General features: G+C 38.6%; 1 protein-coding gene and 1 long non-coding RNA gene across 16 annotated transcripts in view; one reads left to right on the top strand and one right to left on the bottom strand.

Moving 5' to 3' along the window:
• MAGI2 (membrane associated guanylate kinase, WW and PDZ domain containing 2) overlaps window positions 1-20,737 on the top strand; it is a 702,131-nt gene that overhangs the window by 454,437 nt on the left and 226,957 nt on the right. For all 15 annotated transcript variants that reach the window (XM_071424001.1, XM_071424000.1, XM_071423998.1 and 12 more), the window contains 2 exons: window positions 6,010-6,225; window positions 13,185-13,398. In XM_071424001.1, the coding sequence (XP_071280102.1) occupies window positions 6,010-6,225; window positions 13,185-13,398 (430 nt within the window). The remainder of the gene's footprint in view (window positions 1-6,009; window positions 6,226-13,184; window positions 13,399-20,737) is intronic.
• LOC139588519 (uncharacterized) lies at window positions 5,870-7,964 on the bottom strand. Its single transcript, XR_011678702.1, has 2 exons — window positions 7,860-7,964; window positions 5,870-7,025 (listed from the first exon to the last, which is right to left on the bottom strand). It is a non-coding gene; the product is annotated as an uncharacterized lncRNA (long non-coding RNA).

Genomic DNA, 20,737 nt, shown 5'->3' with positions numbered 1-20,737 from the left:
CTGTCGTCACAGGGGTGGTGCATCATTTTGGTGTCTCTCCTCTGGACTTGCTCCATGTCCATGCCTTTCTTGCACCAAGAATCCCAGAGGTGGATGCAGCACTGCAGGTCTGGTCTCAGGACAGCAGAGCAGAGGGACAGGATCCCCTCCCTCACCCTGCTGGCCATGCTGCCTTGGATGCAGCCCAGGATACAGTTGGTTTTCTGGGCTGTGAGTGCTCATTGCCAGGTCTTGTCCAGATTTTCTCCCAGCAGCACCTCCAAGTCCTTCTTGTCAGGGCTGCTCCTGATCTGCTCATGCCCCACCTTTGCTGACACTGGGGCTGTCCCACCCCAGCTGCAGCACCTTGCAGGTGGTCTTGCTAAACCTCATGAGATTCCCATGGGCACACTTCTGGAGCTTGTCCAAGTACCTTTGGATGGCTTCCTGTTCTTCAGGTGCACCAACCAAACCACTCAGCTTGGTGTCATCTGCAAACATGCTGAGAGTACACCACTGGTGGTGTCACTGATGAAGATATTAAACACAGTTTTTTCCCAATATGGACCCCTGAAGGACACCAGTTGTCACCAGTCTTTGTCTGGATACTGATTATAAACAGACATATATCATGAACAGATGCTTCTTGTGGTATGCAGTTGGCTTCTAGTTGTAAGTTCAGCCATCTTCTTTTAGTCAAATTATAAAATATTCATATTTGTTCATATTATTATTTTATTGAAAATAAAGGTGATTTCTGCCTATCTAAAACTCTCTATACCATTGGAATCTATTACATTTCCATATGTATTTGTGAACTGTTAAAATATCAAATGTAACTCAAATATAGGCAGCAATTAGACTTCAGAGTACTTTCCCTTAGTTTATTATCAGTAGTCAGTGATCACAAAAGCAAATATGTAGAGGTTTAACATTCGTCATAACATTTGCAGTTGTTCTCATAACTGAAAAATAAGGTTTGTCTTTCATTTCCTAGAGTTGTGGCTGACTCACACAATTTTGACTGATACTTCAGCAATTCAAAGCTGTATAAACAAAAAAGACAGATCAATCTAAATGAGGGTGCTGAATAAGCAGAGGCAGGTGTGTATGTGTAGCTGGGTATTGTTTCATCTCACTCTAAAAATAAGTGTGAAAAGGAATGTGTCTGCTCTGGGCTCAGAATGTGAGTCACACCACAGCTGGAAGTATTCATCCTAAAAGCTTCTGGCTCTGGCACACCTCTTGTTTTCTGTCTGGTTGTTCATTTTTACTATAATTTCCTAATTCCTCATCACTATTTCAACTTTTCATAATACCTTTTTAAACTAGAGCTTTTAATTCCTTACGTGAGATCAGGGGAGCTTCAGGAGCAAAGGGTGCTCTCAGCAATGGTCCCCTTTCTCCATGATCTGATGGCTCAGGCTGGCCTGGCCCAGGAGCTAAAGGAGCATCTCCTCCTCCTCCACAGCCTGGAGTGCAGACCTGGCACAAAGCCCTGCCTCTCCCTTCTCTGTCTGGAAGGATGGCAAGAGGAGATGTCCACTCTATGCTGCATTTTGGATCCTTCCTCACAAAAGGAAAGGGAGAGGGACTGGGAAGGCCAGGCAGAGGAAAATGCAGGTAGGTCAGTCTCTGCAATGGAGCACAAGTAGAGCACGACTTGGGGGACACATTTATAACTGTGCCCAGTAGGGTGTTGAGCACATCACTATAGGCACTGCCAGTGTATCTGAGTCTTGTTATCATTTCAGCATGAGGATTTTTCTGCTTCTTTGCTACCACCCAAGTGCTCTGTCTTTTTTTCTTCCTCAAAGGCTTACCTTTTCTCAGGAAGCAAGTTAGGATATTGCTTCACCATCAAACGCTTCATCAATAAAATAAAATCTTACTACATCCTGACATAGGTGAACTAAAGTTAAGGAAAAAATAAGCTGTTTCCTCCTCCTTATTTCCTCATTTGTCTGCTTCTTGTGACTTTCTGACTTCCTGATCTGGTTTCTGTCATCAGGGCAAGGCTACCCATTAATTTGTCTGACTCTTCCTTGTAGAATCAGGGTGCTGAGGAGGGTTTATGCAGCTCGGGGGTGGCAAGGGACACTTGGTAATTGTCACTGTGCCATGGCTTCCAAGCTGCTTTGGCAGCCAAGCCAAATAGGTTAGGCCAGACCATCTCCAGTGTTCAGCTGCACTCAGAAGCAGCTGGAAGCACTGAAGCAATCAGGAGCAGCAGCCAGATGGATTCAGTAGAGGGGCTTTTTGTGCACTGCCTGCCTGCACCAAGGCTTTGATTCAGGGCCAGCACAAAGGGCTTCACTTAGGCTTAAACTGACCTCTTGACTGTGCAGGGGTGGTAGGTAAGTATACAGACAATTTTCTGAGTACAAGGAGGAACCTGAGTAATAGAGCAGCTGCACTTAGTCAAATGGAGGGAAAATGTCTTTACAACTGCCCCTTGGTGGATCACAGAATCACCTAGATTGGAAGAGACCTGAAAGATATTAAGGCATAAAATACAAGAGGGAAGGCATGCAGAGTTACCTTCTGCACTCTACCAATCTGATTGTATGGAACTCTTGATTCAGAATTTGTACCTTTACATTTAATAGGCTTTCACGGTCTTTTTTTTTTTTCTTCTATGACTTTGTATAATTGCTTTTTGACTGCATTTATGTAACTGGCAGCATCTGACAGTGAATGCCACTATTCTCTTATGCTGTGTAAAAAAACCCCACTTCTTTTGCTTGTTTTAAACCTGCTAATTTTATTGGACATCCTCTTGTCCTCAAGTAGTGGGAAGCTAAGCATCCACTCATTGATTTTCTAGGCACTTTCCCAGAGTTGTCCTTTTTTTATACATATCTGCCATATACCCCCTTCAGTTGTCCCATTTCCAAGCTGAAAACTCAAAATCAATTTAAGCAGTTCCAAGCTTTAATTGCCCTTCTTTAGTTCCCCCATGTAATTTTTGAGAGGCAAGTTCCAGAACAGCAGGCAGTACACAAAAGAGAGGATACTATGTGATTTTGTATAGTGCTATAAAGGTGTTGTCTGTTTTGTGCTCCATTCATTTTTTAAAAAACTCCTAACTGCTGGTATTTCTGACTGCCAGTGAGGATGAGGTCTGTGTTTTCTTCTAGAATACTTTCTTTTTTTACTTTTTTCTTTTTTTTTTCTTTTTAATAATTCCTTTTCAAAAATTAACTACACTTGAAATTGCTTATTTGATGTTCCTTTTTTTACCTACAGGAAAATGAATTTCAGTACCTTTTGATTAGTGTTTCAACAATAACCTATTGAATCCTTCCCCTTGCTTGGGGAAGATGAAAAAGAGATCAGAGATTTTCAAAATTTAATGGCAACAGAAGTTATTGTTTTTAAACATTTAGTCTCTATATTATGCTTAGATATGACATTTTCCAAGGTTTTGTGAGAGTCTTCCATCATCTCTAATCTCCCAAGTCTCAAGTAAGGAATTTCAAGACACTGAGAATCTCTTCTTCATAAAAGAGACCATTTAGATTGATTCTAATTTTTCTGTAATGGAGCATTGCTCCTTCATTTAAATGGCTGGATCTCTCACTCTATATATTTTTTCCATTGGAGTTTAACTAATTTTTTAATGACACATTGATTGTATCAGTATGTGTGTAGTTTCTTATTTTTATTTGCATTGTTTCTGCATATTTTTGAATTAAAGGTATAGATCAATAATTAGCTAGCAATAAATAATTTTAAACTCACTTTTAAATGAATGGTTACTGGATCATAAAGCACATAAAGTTTTATGCTGTAGGACAGAAGTTGGAAATTATACAGTATTTTCAGTTTGAAATCAAATGAGTTAAATGCTCTTTGGCCCCAGATCTTATACGTGCATTTTTTTTCTTATATTTTTATATATGTGATATTCATAGATCTTTTTGTGTGTATGAATTTTATCTCCGTCTCTCACAGATGCATATAGTCACTCAAGGTGAAAAAGTGTCTAATATTTTAAAATAACATGAGAGCATCCTTCAGTTAAAACACCTCATCTACTATTCAGGATATTAGCATTACTGCTAATTATTACTGCACTCAATTTTGTATGACAATGGCAAAACTAAGAACAAACAAAAAAAAAGCCAAGGTACTGCACTTTAGTTTCACAGTTTGTGTCGCACTAATACAATATCCCTGGATATATCTTCTGATATTTATGGAATCAGTGGAAATCAGTGCATATTTGACAAGTTTTGTCAGGCTTAAGGCCTCTGAGGCACTGATTAAAACTGGTAAAATGGCTTAGGCCAGGGAGCTTTTTTAATTGAGGAATCCATTTTTCAAAGTATGGGATATTGCAGACACACAGTCTCACCAATAAAGGTAACATGATCTTAGAGCAGTACAAAAGTAAACTTCCAACTGAGCACTGTTGGTTTTCAGATATTCTCAAAACAGCCTGGACTGTCAGAGCATAGAAATTTGACTGCAAACAGATCTGGTCTTGACATTTTCTGGAGGCACAGTCTCTGTGAGTGGATCCATGCAGATTTCCTTTTTGCCCCTCAGACCCCAAATGCTGCTCCCCTGCTTTGGCTCTGGCAGTCAGAGAGCTCCCACTGTCACTCCTACAGAGCCACATCTCATTGCCCTGCTGGGGCTCTTGTTAAACCTGTGCCATCTCACAAAATCCTGAGAAAATCTGCTGTGAGTCAAAGGTTTATTCAAACATGCCTAAGTCCAGAGTGACTATGTGTGTCATTTAACACTGTACATTTTTACTGTGTGTTACAATTACAGAAACATCTGTTATTAATATTGTTTTGCTAAACTGCTGTGAAAAATTCAGTGACTATTCAGTAGTTTCAAGGCTGTTCAGTTACTTACCTGTATTGAGATTGTCATGTGGCTGAACATAGTAAGTCTTTGGAAACACACAGAAATACAAGTGCCAGTGATAATTTTTACTCTGCCTGCAAAATGTATTTTATGATGGTTTACTGTGCATGTATAACATATGCATTTTTTTTGGTCATGCCTATGTGTGGTTACAATGATATTGTCATATTGTCATAATATTTTCATACTATTTATGTTTCTTTCTAGAAAGTACATTTTTAAAAAATATTTTTAATTATGTTACTGATCTATTTTAACCATATTTTCAATGAAAAATTTGTGGTATCAGCAAGACACTAATTTTTAGATCAGATGTGCTAGAAATTGCAAACATACAGATATTAATAGATAAAATGGAACTGTGGTCCATCTAATCTAATAATCCTTCTGACAGAAAGTAGATGACTCAGAGGAAGTTGCCAGAAATTTCAGGAGACACAAATAGAGGGTAATCTGTCAGCCACCTTAAGTCTTCTCAGAATTCCTTAGTACTTGGAGATAATGTTAAGCCCTAAAGCATAAGATTTCAACCTTATTTTCAAAGGTTTCTTTGAAAATATATTAGCATCACTATTATAAATTTTGAAATCGTGAATAGCAAAGATTTCACAAATATGAAAAACAAGATCATGAAATGTTACTAAAAACTGCAAATCTCTGGATCATTGGGTGATTATTTACTTTTGAAGCAGGTGAGATAATTTGAGGGAGTGAAAATGACATAACATAATAAATAATCAATATTCTCATCATAATTTTGATCCTTAAGAAACTCTTTGTTTTGTAGCATAAATGTTGCAAAACTAATTTGTCCTAACAAATGATTTGAAATAAGAGAACAGCTCTGGTTGCCAGGTATTTGGATGAGAGGAATGTAAACTTAACCTGTTATAGCTTCAGAAATTATTAATAAGATACTTGTTTGTGAGCATGATTGGATCACTTGTGTTACCACAAAGAAAATTAATTACCATTTCAGAAAAGGTAAACATTCAATTTTGCAGAAAACATTTTGAACTGTTCTTTATTTTAGCTGATGAGCCAGATCCCACCTCACACCTCCATTAATGTAACACAAAAGAAGCAGCAGCAGCAGCCTGTGTATTTCTGCAGTCTCATGTGTTATTCCTTTTCTTCTCTTTGCAGACAACTATTACGGCACTCCCAAGCCTCCAGCAGAACCGGCTCCGCTGCTGTTAAATGTGACAGACCAGATCCTCCCAGGTGCCACTCCAGGGGCTGAAGGCAAACGAAAAAGGAATAAATCTGTGAGCAATATGGAGAAGACAGGCATTGAACCACCAGAGGAAGAAGAGGAAGAAAGACCTGTGGTCAATGGCAATGACGTGACAGTAACACCAGGTCTGTTCTTCCTTCTTACTTTGCAGTGAGTTTCTGTTATTCAGAGTCCTCAGTTACCTCCTTCTGCAGTGAGAATATGCATGTTCAGTTAAGGATGTTCTTGCAAGAGGGAAAGGCAGGAATCCTGAATATTAGGATTTCTCTGAAGCCTAAAATAATTACTTAACCTCTATTTTGAGGAGTCATCTCACTTACCTCAACTACTGTAAAGATTTCTGTCTCTGAACTGGTCTCTTTGATCCCTCTTCATAGACCAAAGAGAAAAATACCTTCTTTCTGAGCATGGATTGTGACCTGGTTTAGATTTCTATGTTAGGAAATCATTCACAAGTGCCTGTTCCTCTCTGTTGACTATAGAGGGAGTCTAGAGAACTGCAATTTGTTCAGATAAATAGTCTCTGTGTTTTGGGTCTTGTTGTTCTCAAATGGTGACACTCCCAAGACTGTTCAGAACTTTATGAAATGAAATTTTGTAAATTATCATGAAGACTTATCAATATAATGGAAGGCTAAAGTCACCATATTAACAAAGGTGTGGCAGTGCCATTAAAACTTACCCAGCAATACCATCTGGAGGACGCTTTTCAGGAATGTTTCAGAGCCTTCATAAAGCTGATAAGGGTTTCAGACAATTGTTGATTTACTTCTTGGATCACAGTGCTTCAGGAAAAAAAAAAGGGGTTCTGGGTACTGGCTGGTATCTTGAGTGAAAGCACTCCAGCCTATTCTGAAGCAGGCAATCAATTTCCCCGTCCACCTCTCAGTAAAACAATATTTTACTGAACTTAATAATTCTCATCCTGAAATAGAATTTAAGAAATTATTTTGGTTTTGTTCATGTAGAAAATTAAAGAATTCAGATTTTTATATATCTGAGAAATATTGCTGTGAATCCTTTTTGGTAACCTTAGAAACTCAGATTGTTGAAGTAGGAGTCTTGTGACAATCACATGGATGAGAAGATAAAATGACCTAATAGTAACCTAAATAGTATAGGTAACTGTGGAACAAAAAACCTATTGCCTCATCATCTAAGCTCTGTAAAAGGATTTTCATATTGCAAAGACTATATATACCCTTTTAATTCCTGATTCATTACAAAGGATACTGAATTTGATACCTTCCCATCCAGGATGATTTCGCCACATTACTTTCCCTTAGCCGTTGCCTAACATTACATATAAGGGAAAATTCCTGGGCAGAACCCATCCCCATCTACCAGGGGTGTCCAGGAGCAGTGGGGTGAGAGTGGGTCTGGTTCTTCCCCTTGGCTCTCCAAAGGGCTGCAGTATTGCTCCCTTGCCACTGCCACCACATGCTGCACAAGCCTTGCTCATCCCTGCCACAAAAGATTGCATCTCTTGGCATTTCTCTGACACTTAGTGCCCTTCCTACACAGCTAAGCAGGAAAGGATGGAGCTCCTCACATCAGCACTGCTGCTGTTGCCAGGATACTTCCACAGTGAAAGAGGCAAAGGCAGGATTTGGTCTCTGATGTGTGTTGTAGAAATCGTTAGAAAGATCATTCTTTGTAGTTATTCAAAATGTGCCACATAGGAGACCATTGCTGAGCAGCAATTTCCAGGACAATATGTTTCAGCTCCAAGTGGATCAAGAGGCAATATAATATTTACCTGCATTTTTCCTTGAATTCTACACCAATAATATGCTTCTCCCAGGCAAATTCTGTGTGAACAATGACGAGGCAGCCCACAAGAAGCAGGCGCTGGCATGTGCTGTGTAACAGAATGAAATACACGAGCACGAGTGTAAGACAGCCCACCCCCTCTTCCCCCTCCTCTCCCTGCCAGAGGAAATCCTATTGGTGTGGCCAGCAGAACAAGCAGTGCCTGTGTTGGCTCTCATGCTTTTATAAGCAGTGTTTTGTTGTTCAGTTACACTGATTGAGGACTTTGGGGATTGTAGCAAAGCAGCTCTGTACATACATGCTGTGTTGCCTTTGTTGGGCAGTGTGGCTCCCACAGACCCTGCTACTGCAGTCATTTTCTCTGTGAGCTGACAGAGGCTTAGTCACCTCTAAAATGTCAGTGCATTTCCAGTTTGTGTCTTTAAACAATCAGGAAAACCAGAATATTTTAATTAATTTATTTCTTTTTAAACTCCTGGTGGAGAGAACATTTTAGTTTTTATAAAGAATCAGCAAAGGTAGGACATTTGTTATTGCCAATTCTTTTAGAAAGAGTGTTCTATTTTCAATTCTTCACTTCCAGGAGGAGGCTTTTATTAATTATAAGGCTCCTGGGACATCTGAAACATTGATTCATTTTTTATAGATGCTCAGCAATTTAATGGCTTATTAACTGCATATCCAAGCCTGTCAACTCAAGTACCTCTCTAACACATAGGACCATGAGGCTGAAATAGTAACAGATCTAAGATGATTCTGAAGAAAAGAAACTCATCCTTATCAAACCAGTTAAGTGATATCTGTGCTTACAGGGATTTTTGTGCTTTTGGTCTGAATTTTCAGGCAGCTTTTTAGTGTCTGTTGGCATAATCTGTGCTAGTGTTGAGCTTTAGCAATTTTTCATTAATACCTTCCATATGCCTTGCTTCATGTCCATCAGATTTCCCTGAGACAGTTGTATATGGAAAAAGTGACCCTAACTGTCTACCCAGTATGTTTATTCTTTCTGATTTGTGCCCTCTGTTCTCAGCCCTAAAGCCACCAGGAATCCTTCTCAGTGCTTTGGCTCTTGGCCCTTTTAGGATGGAGTACTCTTCGTCCTGGATCAAGTTCTCTCAGGACAAAATAGTATAATTTGGGAGATGGGATTTATCTCATCCAGCTTTAGTAAATTATATGCCTAAATGTCTTACTTTTTTGTTTGAGCTATTTGTTTTTGCTCTGTTGATATAAAATAAGAAGAAAAAAGAAATTTCACAGTGTAAGAGATCATAGCTGTTTTAGATACACATTTTAGGGGATCACCTCTACAGTTTAGAATTATTAATTCAGCCTACAGCTACAAAAGAGCTTAAATGGCTAAATTTAAATGAAGAACATTACTATTTGCCAAGAAACATATGGGAGACATAATCTATAGATTAACTGTTAGGATGGGCAAGTCGAGACTTAGTATTGGGTTTTTTACGCTTAGTGCAATTGAGCACATTACTGGGTGAGAGATATTGCACCTGAGGAGATTTCCCTGACACACACACACACTGTATTGAAATTAATTATTTCTGCAAAACTAATGCTTTGACCAAAGAGGTAAAGAGAGTCTTGATCAAAGAGTAACCAGAAACTTGTCAGACATTCAGCAGTTTTTGCTGCTGTCACTGTTAATGTCTGCAACGGATTGAGTCGGTCTCCTTTACAACCAGCATCAGTATTTTTGACACTGTGTTGGTCATGTCACATTTGCTTTCCACTGCTGACTGATGAAGTTTATCATCCAAACTCCAGAAGAATCACTTTCACATTGAAAGCATGCTTATGTATGTGCATTATTCTGACAGTACTTGAGCAATGATAAGTTGCACCCAGAGAATGAAGTTCTGTCAGGCTCAAATTAATTGAGGCGTAAGATATGACATAAAGTTTCAAAATTATCATTCCAGGCCTTAGGAATGAACAAAAGACCAGAGTCCCAATGCATCAATCACCATGCAAGTTGCACTAGACCCAGGCAACATGTTGAGTTTATTGTTTTATTATTACACAGCAAAGACAGAAGGCTTTGAAAAGCCAGAGGCTTCAAAAAACATACACATTTAAAATACACTCAAAATTTAAAAACACACAAAAGTTGGTATCCATTGATTTTTCTAGGTTCTTTAAACTCAATTTATCACAACTAAGTCACATCCTGTGACCCACAGAATACTCTGTGCTCTCCATGACTCCTGCTTTCCTTGCCCTTGTCTCTCACTGTGTCAGGAGTCAGGGGGAGCAATGCCTCCATACAAAAGCACCAAGACCTGAATATGGCTCCAGCCCTATAGAAAAGGGAGAAACTGCAAGGCTGCAAAGCTATATCTTTACAAGAAGACACATTCACATATATTGGCAAACATAAGTTGAACTACTCTTGTATTCAACAGTTATTTCAAAAGGATGGACTCTTTCTTGTACAGAATTTAAGAAATTATCAATTTGATACAATAAGGGTATAAAGATGTGAAATATTTTTATTCAGAACTGCTAAAACCACCCCATAAATTGCCTTTTTTTTTTTTCTGAGATTACTTGGTTCATATTAGTTGGTTCTCTTGGATGAAGGCACTAAGTTTTTTAACTTCTCTGCATGAATAATCTGTGGCATTAAAATAAAGGAATAAAGTGACAAGGTCCTCTTGCATGTTTAGATGGCAAGTTTCAAGAATTAGACTGTAAATAATAGAAACAATTTTCACTTTTTTTTTTCTGTCATTATTTTGGCTGGGCTTCGTTAATATAGTTATTGAAAATCATGAATCTGACCCCTTCAGACCTGTTGAAAATAAGATCTTGAGGAAGAACACATATTAAAGATATGGTAAAATCCCAGGGCACAGCAGTATCACCACATCTGTGCTTTTCAGACACATTGGCTGATCAATAGTCATTGTGTGTGATTCATCTCTGCCCCAAATGAATTTGTTCTGCTGTGCTCATATCTGCCATGTGACCTTTGTCTTATATTCAGTTTAATCTGCATGTCTTCCTTGCTGTGGTAGAGATGTGGTCAAGGCTGCAGCCAGCCTCAGGAATACAACTCACAGATCTGTTAATAATGCCTCAAGTAGATGAGGACTTTTGCTTTGCAGAGATAAGAACAAAACACCCCAAAAATTATTCAGCAATTATTATAACATTGTCCTATTCTCAGGAGAAGTGGGGACTGTACATCATCTCTGCTTTGCAGGAAGCTTTTACATATTTGAAAATGCTACAGACAGATTCATGTTTCCAAACAGCATAAAAAGATTGTAATTCCACATAGTGCAAACATGAGTTAAGATTTACCAACATGTGCTGCATGTGGATGTAGAGCTGTAGATCTTTACCCTTTCCAAGGCTGAATCTGAGTTTTTTTCATGCTGTTCTGAAGGGTTGATGTGTCAGTGTCAAAAGTATTTTTTTAAGATCATGAAAGCTGTATATACCATTTATGGCCAAGAAGCAGCACCTTTTACTATGTCATGTAAAGAAAAAAAAGATTAGTTTGACACAATTTCTTCCTGAAAAGTCTTGACAAATATTTATGACCTCTGAAAAGTTTACATGTCAGTGGTTTGATTCTTACTTCCCATCCTAGGAAATAAAACAGAAAGATGTGCAGCTACAGTTTCATGTGTCTTCCTCCTCCTTTTATTTTTATTTTTACAAAAAGGCAAAATGGCCTAATTGAGCAAATCATTCAGACAAAACTTAGGTACTCATAAATTAAGAATATATAACTATCTAAAAACCCAAATAATATATACTTTGCTGAAACCAGGGTTGTGTTTGTCCTTTCCAAGTTTCCTTTCTTCATGAAGTCTGGAAGGTGTTGGTGTTATTTTCCATGAGTCTGCTTATGTGGTACTCTCTGTACCCTGGGTTCCGTTTCATCCAGCTCTGCCAGCTGAGAACAGTTAGGTCATCTAAGTTTCACCTGACCTGTTCTCTGCCCACTCCACCTTCTTTAGCCCCATTGCTGATATTAATTATGTTAGTCATTTAATCACAGGTGATTTTTTTTTTTGTAGCAGTGGCTGAGGCAAAAAGAGCACTAATTGCCTTGGGGTTTTTATGCGTCATAATTTATTAGCTCTCCTTCCCTCCCACATAGCAGAAAGAATCTGCTTTTGGTACTATTATTATTATTATTATTATTATTATTGCACTTACAAAAAGTTTTCTTGTTAGCCCTAATGTCCTGACCATATCTCACTTTCTAGACTGACTGTCCTGTTTTGCTGTTATTTTTCTGTGCTCATCCTTAACAATTTAATCTAGTTTTCACCTTTTGTACAATTCTGCCTCAAGTAGCAGCTCATTGCAAATTCATGACTTAATTTTAATTATCTTTGATTATACTTACTATTTTTCTTTTTCATTAGAATTTTTTACTTGTATTCTTAGTATTGCTTATTCAATCTTTACTAGTTCTCCTAAACCTTTTCTCTCTTACCACTGCTTGCCATAACAGCACATTTATTGATTCTGTGGGTTAATTAAAATCTAGGCCTTTTTAGACAGTTTTTGTTAACTTTTTGTTGCTCTTCTTTCTTGCTGTTGTAAGCACCACTAATTAGAACATTTCACCCAAGCTGTCTTCCACCTTCCTACATGTTTCACACAAGTATCTGCATAGTTCCTTGCTCTGGGTGCACTGTTAGATCATTTAATAAATTGTCATCTTCGTGAACTTTCCTGTACACTACAGTGTTGATATGTTGAAGCATTTGGTATTGGCTCTGGGAAGCTAAGCCTCCTACAGGTCATATCAACAATGAAATCACAACCACTTTCTATATGATTAATATATTGCTATGAGTTGATGGATGCCCTTGGTTTATTTGATATATGGATGCATAAAGCAATTAGTGCACATACATTTTTAAGTGAAAAGGATCTGTAGTCTGTAGTAAAACAGTGGGGTAGTTGTTTTATGTGTATATATATGTGTTTATGAGTATAGTTTGAGAAGTTAAGACATGAGACAGTAGAGCTGCTGGATATGAAGCTGCCTTCTGCTCAGAGCTTACTGCTAGTCTGGAAGGACTCCTGGGACAGAATGAGCCAGGAGCCAGAACTCTTTATTAAACTTGTTTCAGTTTGGTTTTATTCATTTATTTTCTTTTATTGTGTTCCAAATAAAATGCATCATCAGAGGAACCTTTGTGTAAACCAAACAGAATTGTTCTCTTTATTTCAAGGCTTGCAGTTCACAGAGACTTGCACCCCATAAATTCTTCACCATTAACTTGGATATCTAAAACCTGTAATTTTTTTTCTCTTGTAGAATCAAGTGAACATGAAGAGAAGAGTACAGCTGTCTCGGGTGAGGCATCTACCACCCAGCCTTGTCCTGCACCAGGATATGGTCAGCCTGAAGAAGCAAAGGAGGATATGGATGTAACAAAACAGACTAAACCTGAAGAGAATGATGACTTGGGCCCACTGCCTGATAACTGGGAAATGGCTTATACAGAAAAGGGGGAAGTCTACTTTATTGAGTAAGTCTTATTTCTTCTATTTTTAATAGCTGTATTGTATTTAACTGGGTGGGAAAAGGGTTTGTATGGTGAAGTGGAGCATTGCGCTCCTCCTCATTAAAACAGCAGGAATGTTCTGGCTGTCAGGGCTTCTGAGGGCTGGTGGCAATTCCTGCATTAGTGATTTAGATGGAAGCCTGCTGGGTTTTAAGATAGGTAACTGGTCTGCTTCCTTTAATGGTAGGAATTAAAGCTTTTGTTTCTTCTATTAAAAGCAAGGCCTTCCTGCTCTTCTGGTGCTTTCTGCTGGGAAAGTAACACAATCACAGGTTTTGTCCTTCCTTATGTGGACAGAGGTGGAGAGGGTGAAGCTTTTTCCCAGTTAAAGGAAAGGAAAATGAGTGGACTAAAAGCTAGCTAATGAACAGTAGAGGGAGACCATGCTGTATATAGAAATAGTAAAATAAACAACTATAAGGAGAATTAGTTATGTGTGGAAACTTTTCCCTGTTGGCAGACTATACATACCTGTTGCTAATTAGTAAACTCACTGAAGTAATGGATATGAAAGTTCTTTATGCTCTATGTGCTCTCATTAAGCTATTAGAGAGCTTTCCAATGAGGGCCATGAGAATGGTGAGGGGTCTGGAGGGGAAGCTTTGTGAGTTGCAGCTGAGGTCACTTGGTTTGCTCAGCCTGGGGAAAAGGACACTGGGGGGAGAACCCATTGCAGTCTGCAGCTTCCTCATAAGGGGAAGAGGAGGGGTAGACGCTGATTTCACTCTTGTGACCAGGGACAGCACTCAAGGAAATGGCCTAAAGCTGAGTCAGGGACATTTAGATTGGATATCAGGAAAAGGTTTTTCACCATGGAGCGTGGTTGAGCACTGGAACAGGCTCCCCAGGAAAGTGCTCACAGCACCAGGCCTGACAGAATTAAGAGGGTTTGTACAATGCTCTTGGGCACATGGTGTGATCGGGTGTCCTGCACAGGGGCAGGAGTTGGACTTGATGATCTTGATGGATCCCTTCCAACTCAGCACATTCTATGATTCTGATTATTGTAAATTACCAGGATAAAACTATATCTAGTTTCTGAGTTGGTATAACATTTTGTTCCTCAAAAGAAAAAAAAAAATGGAAAAACCAACATTTTCATTGGTAGAAATCTACTACAGAGGTAGAAGGAGCATTTATGTTTGCTTTAAGGAACTGCCTCAGTTTGGAGCATTATCTGTTATTCTGATTATTAGTAGGTGAAAACAACATTTGGTGGTGTCAATTATGCTTTGAATCCTGTATTTAATTTAAAATGTTGTGACTATCACATGAAGTGTAAACAAATGTTAAGAATAAAGTTTGTGCATGTGACTTTTTAATGAATACTGGCATGACCAACTATAGCTTCTGGCATGTACAAGGCTGAAAATAGCAGTAACTATTAAAACATAAGTGTGTTTGCTGAAAAGGGCAAAAATGTGCTTATTCTAGAGAAAGAATAATTATAATTTGTCCAAGCAAGCAGAGAAGAGCTAGGATGACCTCAGGGCTAGTTGAAACCCTTGTTTCCTTCTTACCTTACTCCCAAATTTAATTTTTCCACATGTATTGAATGCTCTGACAGAAAGCAGACTGAATTATATGACACTTTTATTTTACTTATAACAAATAACCTTTGGTACATTTGGGGGACAGGGGAAGGGGTAATGGGTAGATCGCTAACACACCAAACTGTGAGTAGTAAATACTGCAGGAGGTAATTTAATAGAAAATAAATATATATTTTGTAACAAATGCAGTGAAAGCAAATAGCCCTGATGCTCTACAGAGCAGCCATTGCACTCCTCAAATTCCTTTAATGTTACATCTCACTTCCTTTCCTTGAAATGCTCTGGTTTACACTGCAGTTCTGACAATGCTCATCATTCACTTCCACTAAATGAATGTTATGTAAAGCAAAGAAATCAATCAGAGGTGCAGACTGGATATAAGGTCTGTTGTAAGGGCTTCTTGCTTTTGGGATTATAATCTTGAACAATGTATTTGCAAAAAAGTGCAATTAGACATCTGTAAAAGTATTAGATTATTTACTAGAATCCTAGCAAAAGGAACAACTCTCTGATCATTTGAGCTTTCACATTGCACAGTCTTTGCAGGGTTAAGTAGGAATGTAATGCTGTGGGGATGCTGTTAAATTGCCTCTTTGTTTACAAGTCACTTTGGTTAATGGCATGAAGAGACTCCATTTGCTTTCACAAAAAAACGGAAAGATAAAAAGACAACAAAAACCTATTTGTCTAACAACATCTCCCTGAACAGTAGTAAAGATTGTACTAGATTATTAAATAATAGATGAAAAACAAACATTTTTAAAGTGTACATCACAATGAGTGGGGAAGAAAAAGCCACACTAGGCAGCATCTTTTATTGCTTTATTTGGGGCTCATGTGAATTGTGCCTTTAAACACTAAAGCCTTCCAGCAGCAAACGATCTCAAGTTCCAGGTTGTCACAGGTATACCCAAAGGTCCTAGATTTCGTGCAGCAGTTTCATTCATTCACCTCAAACTAACCTCTAAAATTCAGGTGTGACCTCACTTATCAAAAGTGCCATCAGAATAGTGTGGCAGATTTACAGTGAGAGAGGAAGTGACTTCATAAGGGGAAAGATAATTGTCTATAGACAGGATTAGTTATTTGTTAATCATTAATGGTTCAGTTAACTTTTTGTAAAGCACAGTGGAAGGAACTTCCTCTGCCTCAAGGACTACAAAAACAAAAAATCATGTCATCTACCAGATTCACTGAATGATTCAGAGGATGCTTGTATTTTAAAGCATGTCTTGCTCTGTTTCTTCCTTTCATTCCCTTTCTGACATAGGTGCATGACCTTATGTTTACCTATTTTAACGTTCACAGACAGAACATGAACATCTCTTCTTGCAACATAATACTTACCAGTGTTTTTCAGGAAGAAGTACATTTCAGCCCAAGTACATTTCTTGGGCTGTTTCCAGCCTCCCTTACATATGAATCTGAATTTTCAAATACAGGCACACACTACACAAATAGGACTCCATCTCTTACATTTGATTTCACTCAGAACATTTGCTAATGAGAACATGCAATAATTAACAGACTGCATATAAATTGGAATGCCATCAAATAACACTCCAGTTTTGCTCCTTCTTTCATGCTTTAAATATGGCTGATAAATGTGGTATATTTTGGCAAGCTTAAATAAATCATAGTCGTCACTGATTTTTAGCTGTTCCCTTTCCCAGGCTAAGGAAAGGCTGTGATTCCCCATAGCCTTCAGACCTTGCCTTGCCAACAGCTCTCAGATCACATGCTAGGGACCCAAATTTGTGTTGTCCTCACAAAGTCAGCAGGTGTGGTTGTTAGCTCCCAAGCAATCAGGGCTTGCTGTGTTGGTCCAGTGCAATGCCGAAGCAAATAAGAAAGGACCAGGATTCTAGGTGCACATGCTGTCATGTGCAGTCAGCCTGAAATGTGGCCCTCACCCAACTATCTTGCTTCAACCCTTACATCATAGACTGTCCTGTGCAGTTGACTACACAATTTAATACTCTTTTATAAAAGGCAGAATTGGTTTTCTCTCCAGCCTTCTCTCCACACATAGGCAGCAGAACTCTGAAAGGGCTGAAGGGACAGTAGGACATGAAACCTAAAGCAATTTGACTCTATACTGTTCAAAAGCATGTGTAGTTTCCTTTGCCTATACTACATTAATGGTTTTCTTAGTGGAGAAAAGTCTAAAATGAATGCAAAACACAATAGAACATCTTTAAAGGATTATCTTTTCTTACTTGTGTGGATGAATTTTAGGAGAATGTGGCCACACAAGGTTTAACAAAACACTTTCCCGTACATCTTGAAGACATTCAGTCTCTTACTAATTCAACACCTACTTCTTAAAACAGTATAGTCAGCATTGCTTTTTTGGACCTGTTGCAGTATCTTTTCTAGTTGCTAAAGATTTTTTTTCTTTATGAAAGTATCATAAAAGACTGAAAAACAGCTATAAAATAGTCCTTTGCCAAGGACTCTCCTTTTCACTGTAAAAAACAGCCATTAAGTTTTTTAATACAGCTGGTGCAATTTCAGGTGATATCTGAAGAGTACAGCTACCAGAATATTGCTATGGACTTCGCTGGGATCAGTTTTTCTTCATAGTAGTTTTTAAGGCAGGAAAGTTTTTTGACTGCAGGAATAACATTTATCACAACATCTTGTTTACCTGCAGAACCATGATATATTTAGTTGTCCCTGATCAGTTCCCCATCACAAAACAGGATATTTTAGTTAAGCCTGGATACACCATTATTATATTTTGTACTATAAGATAGTAAAAGTACTGGGTAGAAGTGTACCCTTCTACCTGCTCAAGATTACTTTCATATCCTGCAGTAACCATGGGAACTTCTATAAGTTAGTTCAGCACTTCTGTGAGTATGTTACATCAGAGTATCAGCCTATAATACTGAAATGTTTTGGTTGTCTGAGTATTTCTACTACTTGAATTAAGTAGCAATTAGGATAAAGATTTTTGTTGGTTTTTTTTTTTTTTTTCACATACTGTTATAATATTCACTTCTGATGGGATTTTTCTTTGGGAAACAAGCCCAACTTGTATCAGTAAGATACATTACATAGACAATTCTGATCCATCAGGGGTCTTGTAAATATCATTATAATTGGTTTTCTTTGTTTATATGTTGGATTGGATCTGTCAGTTTTGGTCAGCATAAAAAAACAGATTTCTAATGCACTTTGGATTTCAACATGACATACAGCAGGACAGGCAGCTGAAAGAAACCAAGAGGGATCTTTTCTCCTGAGACCACTTCCTTGCCTCATGACAAGTTAATTAGGAACATGAAATGGTAGAACTGGAAAGAATTTGTGGAATGATGAATTCTTTTTTTTTTCTCCTGTCTATTGATGTTATAAAGACATTATCAGTCTGTACTAGTGGTGTGCTGTCCCTTGCTCTCACTTGCTGTTTTTATCTCTGCTGACATCCAGGTCAAACTGCCAGCTTAACTCCTCTTGTCTTTCCTTACTTTCTTATTTCTAGTCATTCCCCCAAAGGTCTCTGCTGCTGTGCTCTGCAGAATTAATCTTCCAGCACATTTCCTCTGATATTTGTAGTGATGTTATACCTTTTCTCCTTTGTATTTATTGAACTAGAAGAATCAGCTCACCTGGCTTGCCATATAGCATTAGGTATCTAACATACACCAGTTGCCAAGACTCCTTCTGTGGTCAATGGAGAGAGATAATTATCTCCAGAGGCTGATTCATCCTGTCCATATATAAGGGCAGAATTAATTTGCCAAAATACAGCTGCTTCTACCAGTAAATATGTCTCCAGTTATCCAAAACTATGTCTGCAGTAGCATGTAATTTGTGTCAGGAGTCCACTTTTGAAGGAAATCTTCTGGTTGTCTTCACACACTGTGATTTGGCTCACATTTCAGTGTGGCCACATTGGATTCCTTTCAGACAAAATGGAAAAGAAAGTTGAACTCTGGGAGTGCACTTAGTTTTCTACAACCTCTGGAGCCTGAACTCCATCCACCAGACCAGATTTGAGTTAAAACCAGTCTGAGCTCCTGCTGATCTAAACCATTTCTGTATCTAAATTAGCAATATCAGAAGACTGCAGAGTGAAACTCTTGGTGCTGATGACCCAGCAGCCACAGCTTCTAGATCTCTTCAGGTGCTGTGGGCTGCATGCCTGTGAATGTAGGTGACTCACACTAGGCGAGCTCCTGCTGTGCATCCTTTGGTTTAAATTCAAGTGAAAATCTTACAAGACTGGAGAACACTTAATGTGAAAAAGAAGATAACTGAGGGAGAGATTTATTTACAAAGTGACCTCCTGGTCTAGGCCAAAGCACTACTGTAGAGACACAGTTACAGCCCAAGACATCTCCATTATCATGACAGATAAGTCACAGAACTTGTCAAAACACCAGGACCCATCTGGAGAGACAGCCAGAGGCCATTGGAGAGATGATAGGACCAGCATTATGTCACTATGGTTAGGTGGTTCTGCTGGATGATAGGTAAGATAATTTTTTCTGTATAGGTGGCTCTCCCTTGGAGACAAATCCTACACAATTAGCTATGTAATTTTTGTAGTCACATGAGGTGAAGCCCATTCTTTGTCAGAAATTAAACTGCCTCAGTCAAACAGAATTACTTCAACAGCAGAAATTACCATAGGAGACTTTAGGCATTTGTAAACTCCCCAAAAAGTCATGCATAAGCATATTCTGCTCCTGTGAATGCCTAGAGGCAGTGCCACTGTCTCTAGGCTGAGTGCATAAGCACTTATCTACTGCCCAAGGCCATCTAAGGTTCAGAGGATAGGAACTCCCAAACCTGGCTCTCTTAAGGACCACAAACTCCGAGCACGTGGTGAAATGCAAGGCAAGCTGGCACTCACAGCTGCTGCCATGCAAACCACTGCCAGAGGACAGCTTCCTTTTGTGTCTGTTCCTACATGTGTGCAAGGAGCTTAGGGAGCATCCCACAATGGATGGGTTGCAAAATTGCTGGTTTAATGCTCTGTTTTCCTATCCATGAACCTCCATACACAAATTACTTAAAGATCATTATTGTGCCACTTGAAAATCTCTGCAGATAAGCAATGCTTCAGAATAAAGAAAGAGGAGGGAGGAGTTAGCATTGCTGAAGTTAGGGCATTACAGGGCATTGTGGTTTTCTTCTTGTCTGTTCCCCTTTGCTCAAGTTGTTAGATCGAGGAGCAGCTTAAATGTAATGTGTTCAATAAAAACCCAAACAAACCCATATGTGCTGCCCCCAAACACACTGAAACAGTGCCCATTTGGAAATGCTTTCCACAATAACATGCAAGTTACATACCTTGCAAGATGCACAATTTAGACTAGGTTTGCAGTGCTTTTACAAGACATTAAGGCTATTCCTATCAGTAACTACTTTCTGTATTTCCTTCAAAAATGTTTCAAGAGATTGCCTGCAGGCTTTGTTAGTACAAGAAACTTTATCTGTCAAAGTGCTTTAAACTGACAGTTTGTTAACACAAATCCATTATATTCAAATATTAAGTGAAATAATATACTGTCTAACAAATAATTATAATTAAAAGATAACACTTGGTTAGATAAGAAAAGCCACACTCCTAGTGTTTTTTACTTCCTAAAGATATTGAATAGTATCCAGTGAGATTCCCAGAAAGCCTCTGGCCTGGTACCCAGCTCCAGAGCTATTAACAGGGAACAGAGGCCCTTCAGCAGTCTCTGTGAAGTCTTAAAAGCAGAGCTACAAAGAAAATCTGGGGAAGAGCA

The sequence above is a fragment of the Agelaius tricolor genome, unplaced genomic scaffold (genome assembly GCF_023055355.1).
Source record: "Agelaius tricolor isolate 1412-34295 unplaced genomic scaffold, bAgeTri1.0.p SCAF_3, whole genome shotgun sequence".
Lineage (NCBI taxonomy): Eukaryota > Metazoa > Chordata > Aves > Passeriformes > Icteridae > Agelaius > Agelaius tricolor.
This window is presented reverse-complemented; position numbering and strand designations above follow the sequence as displayed.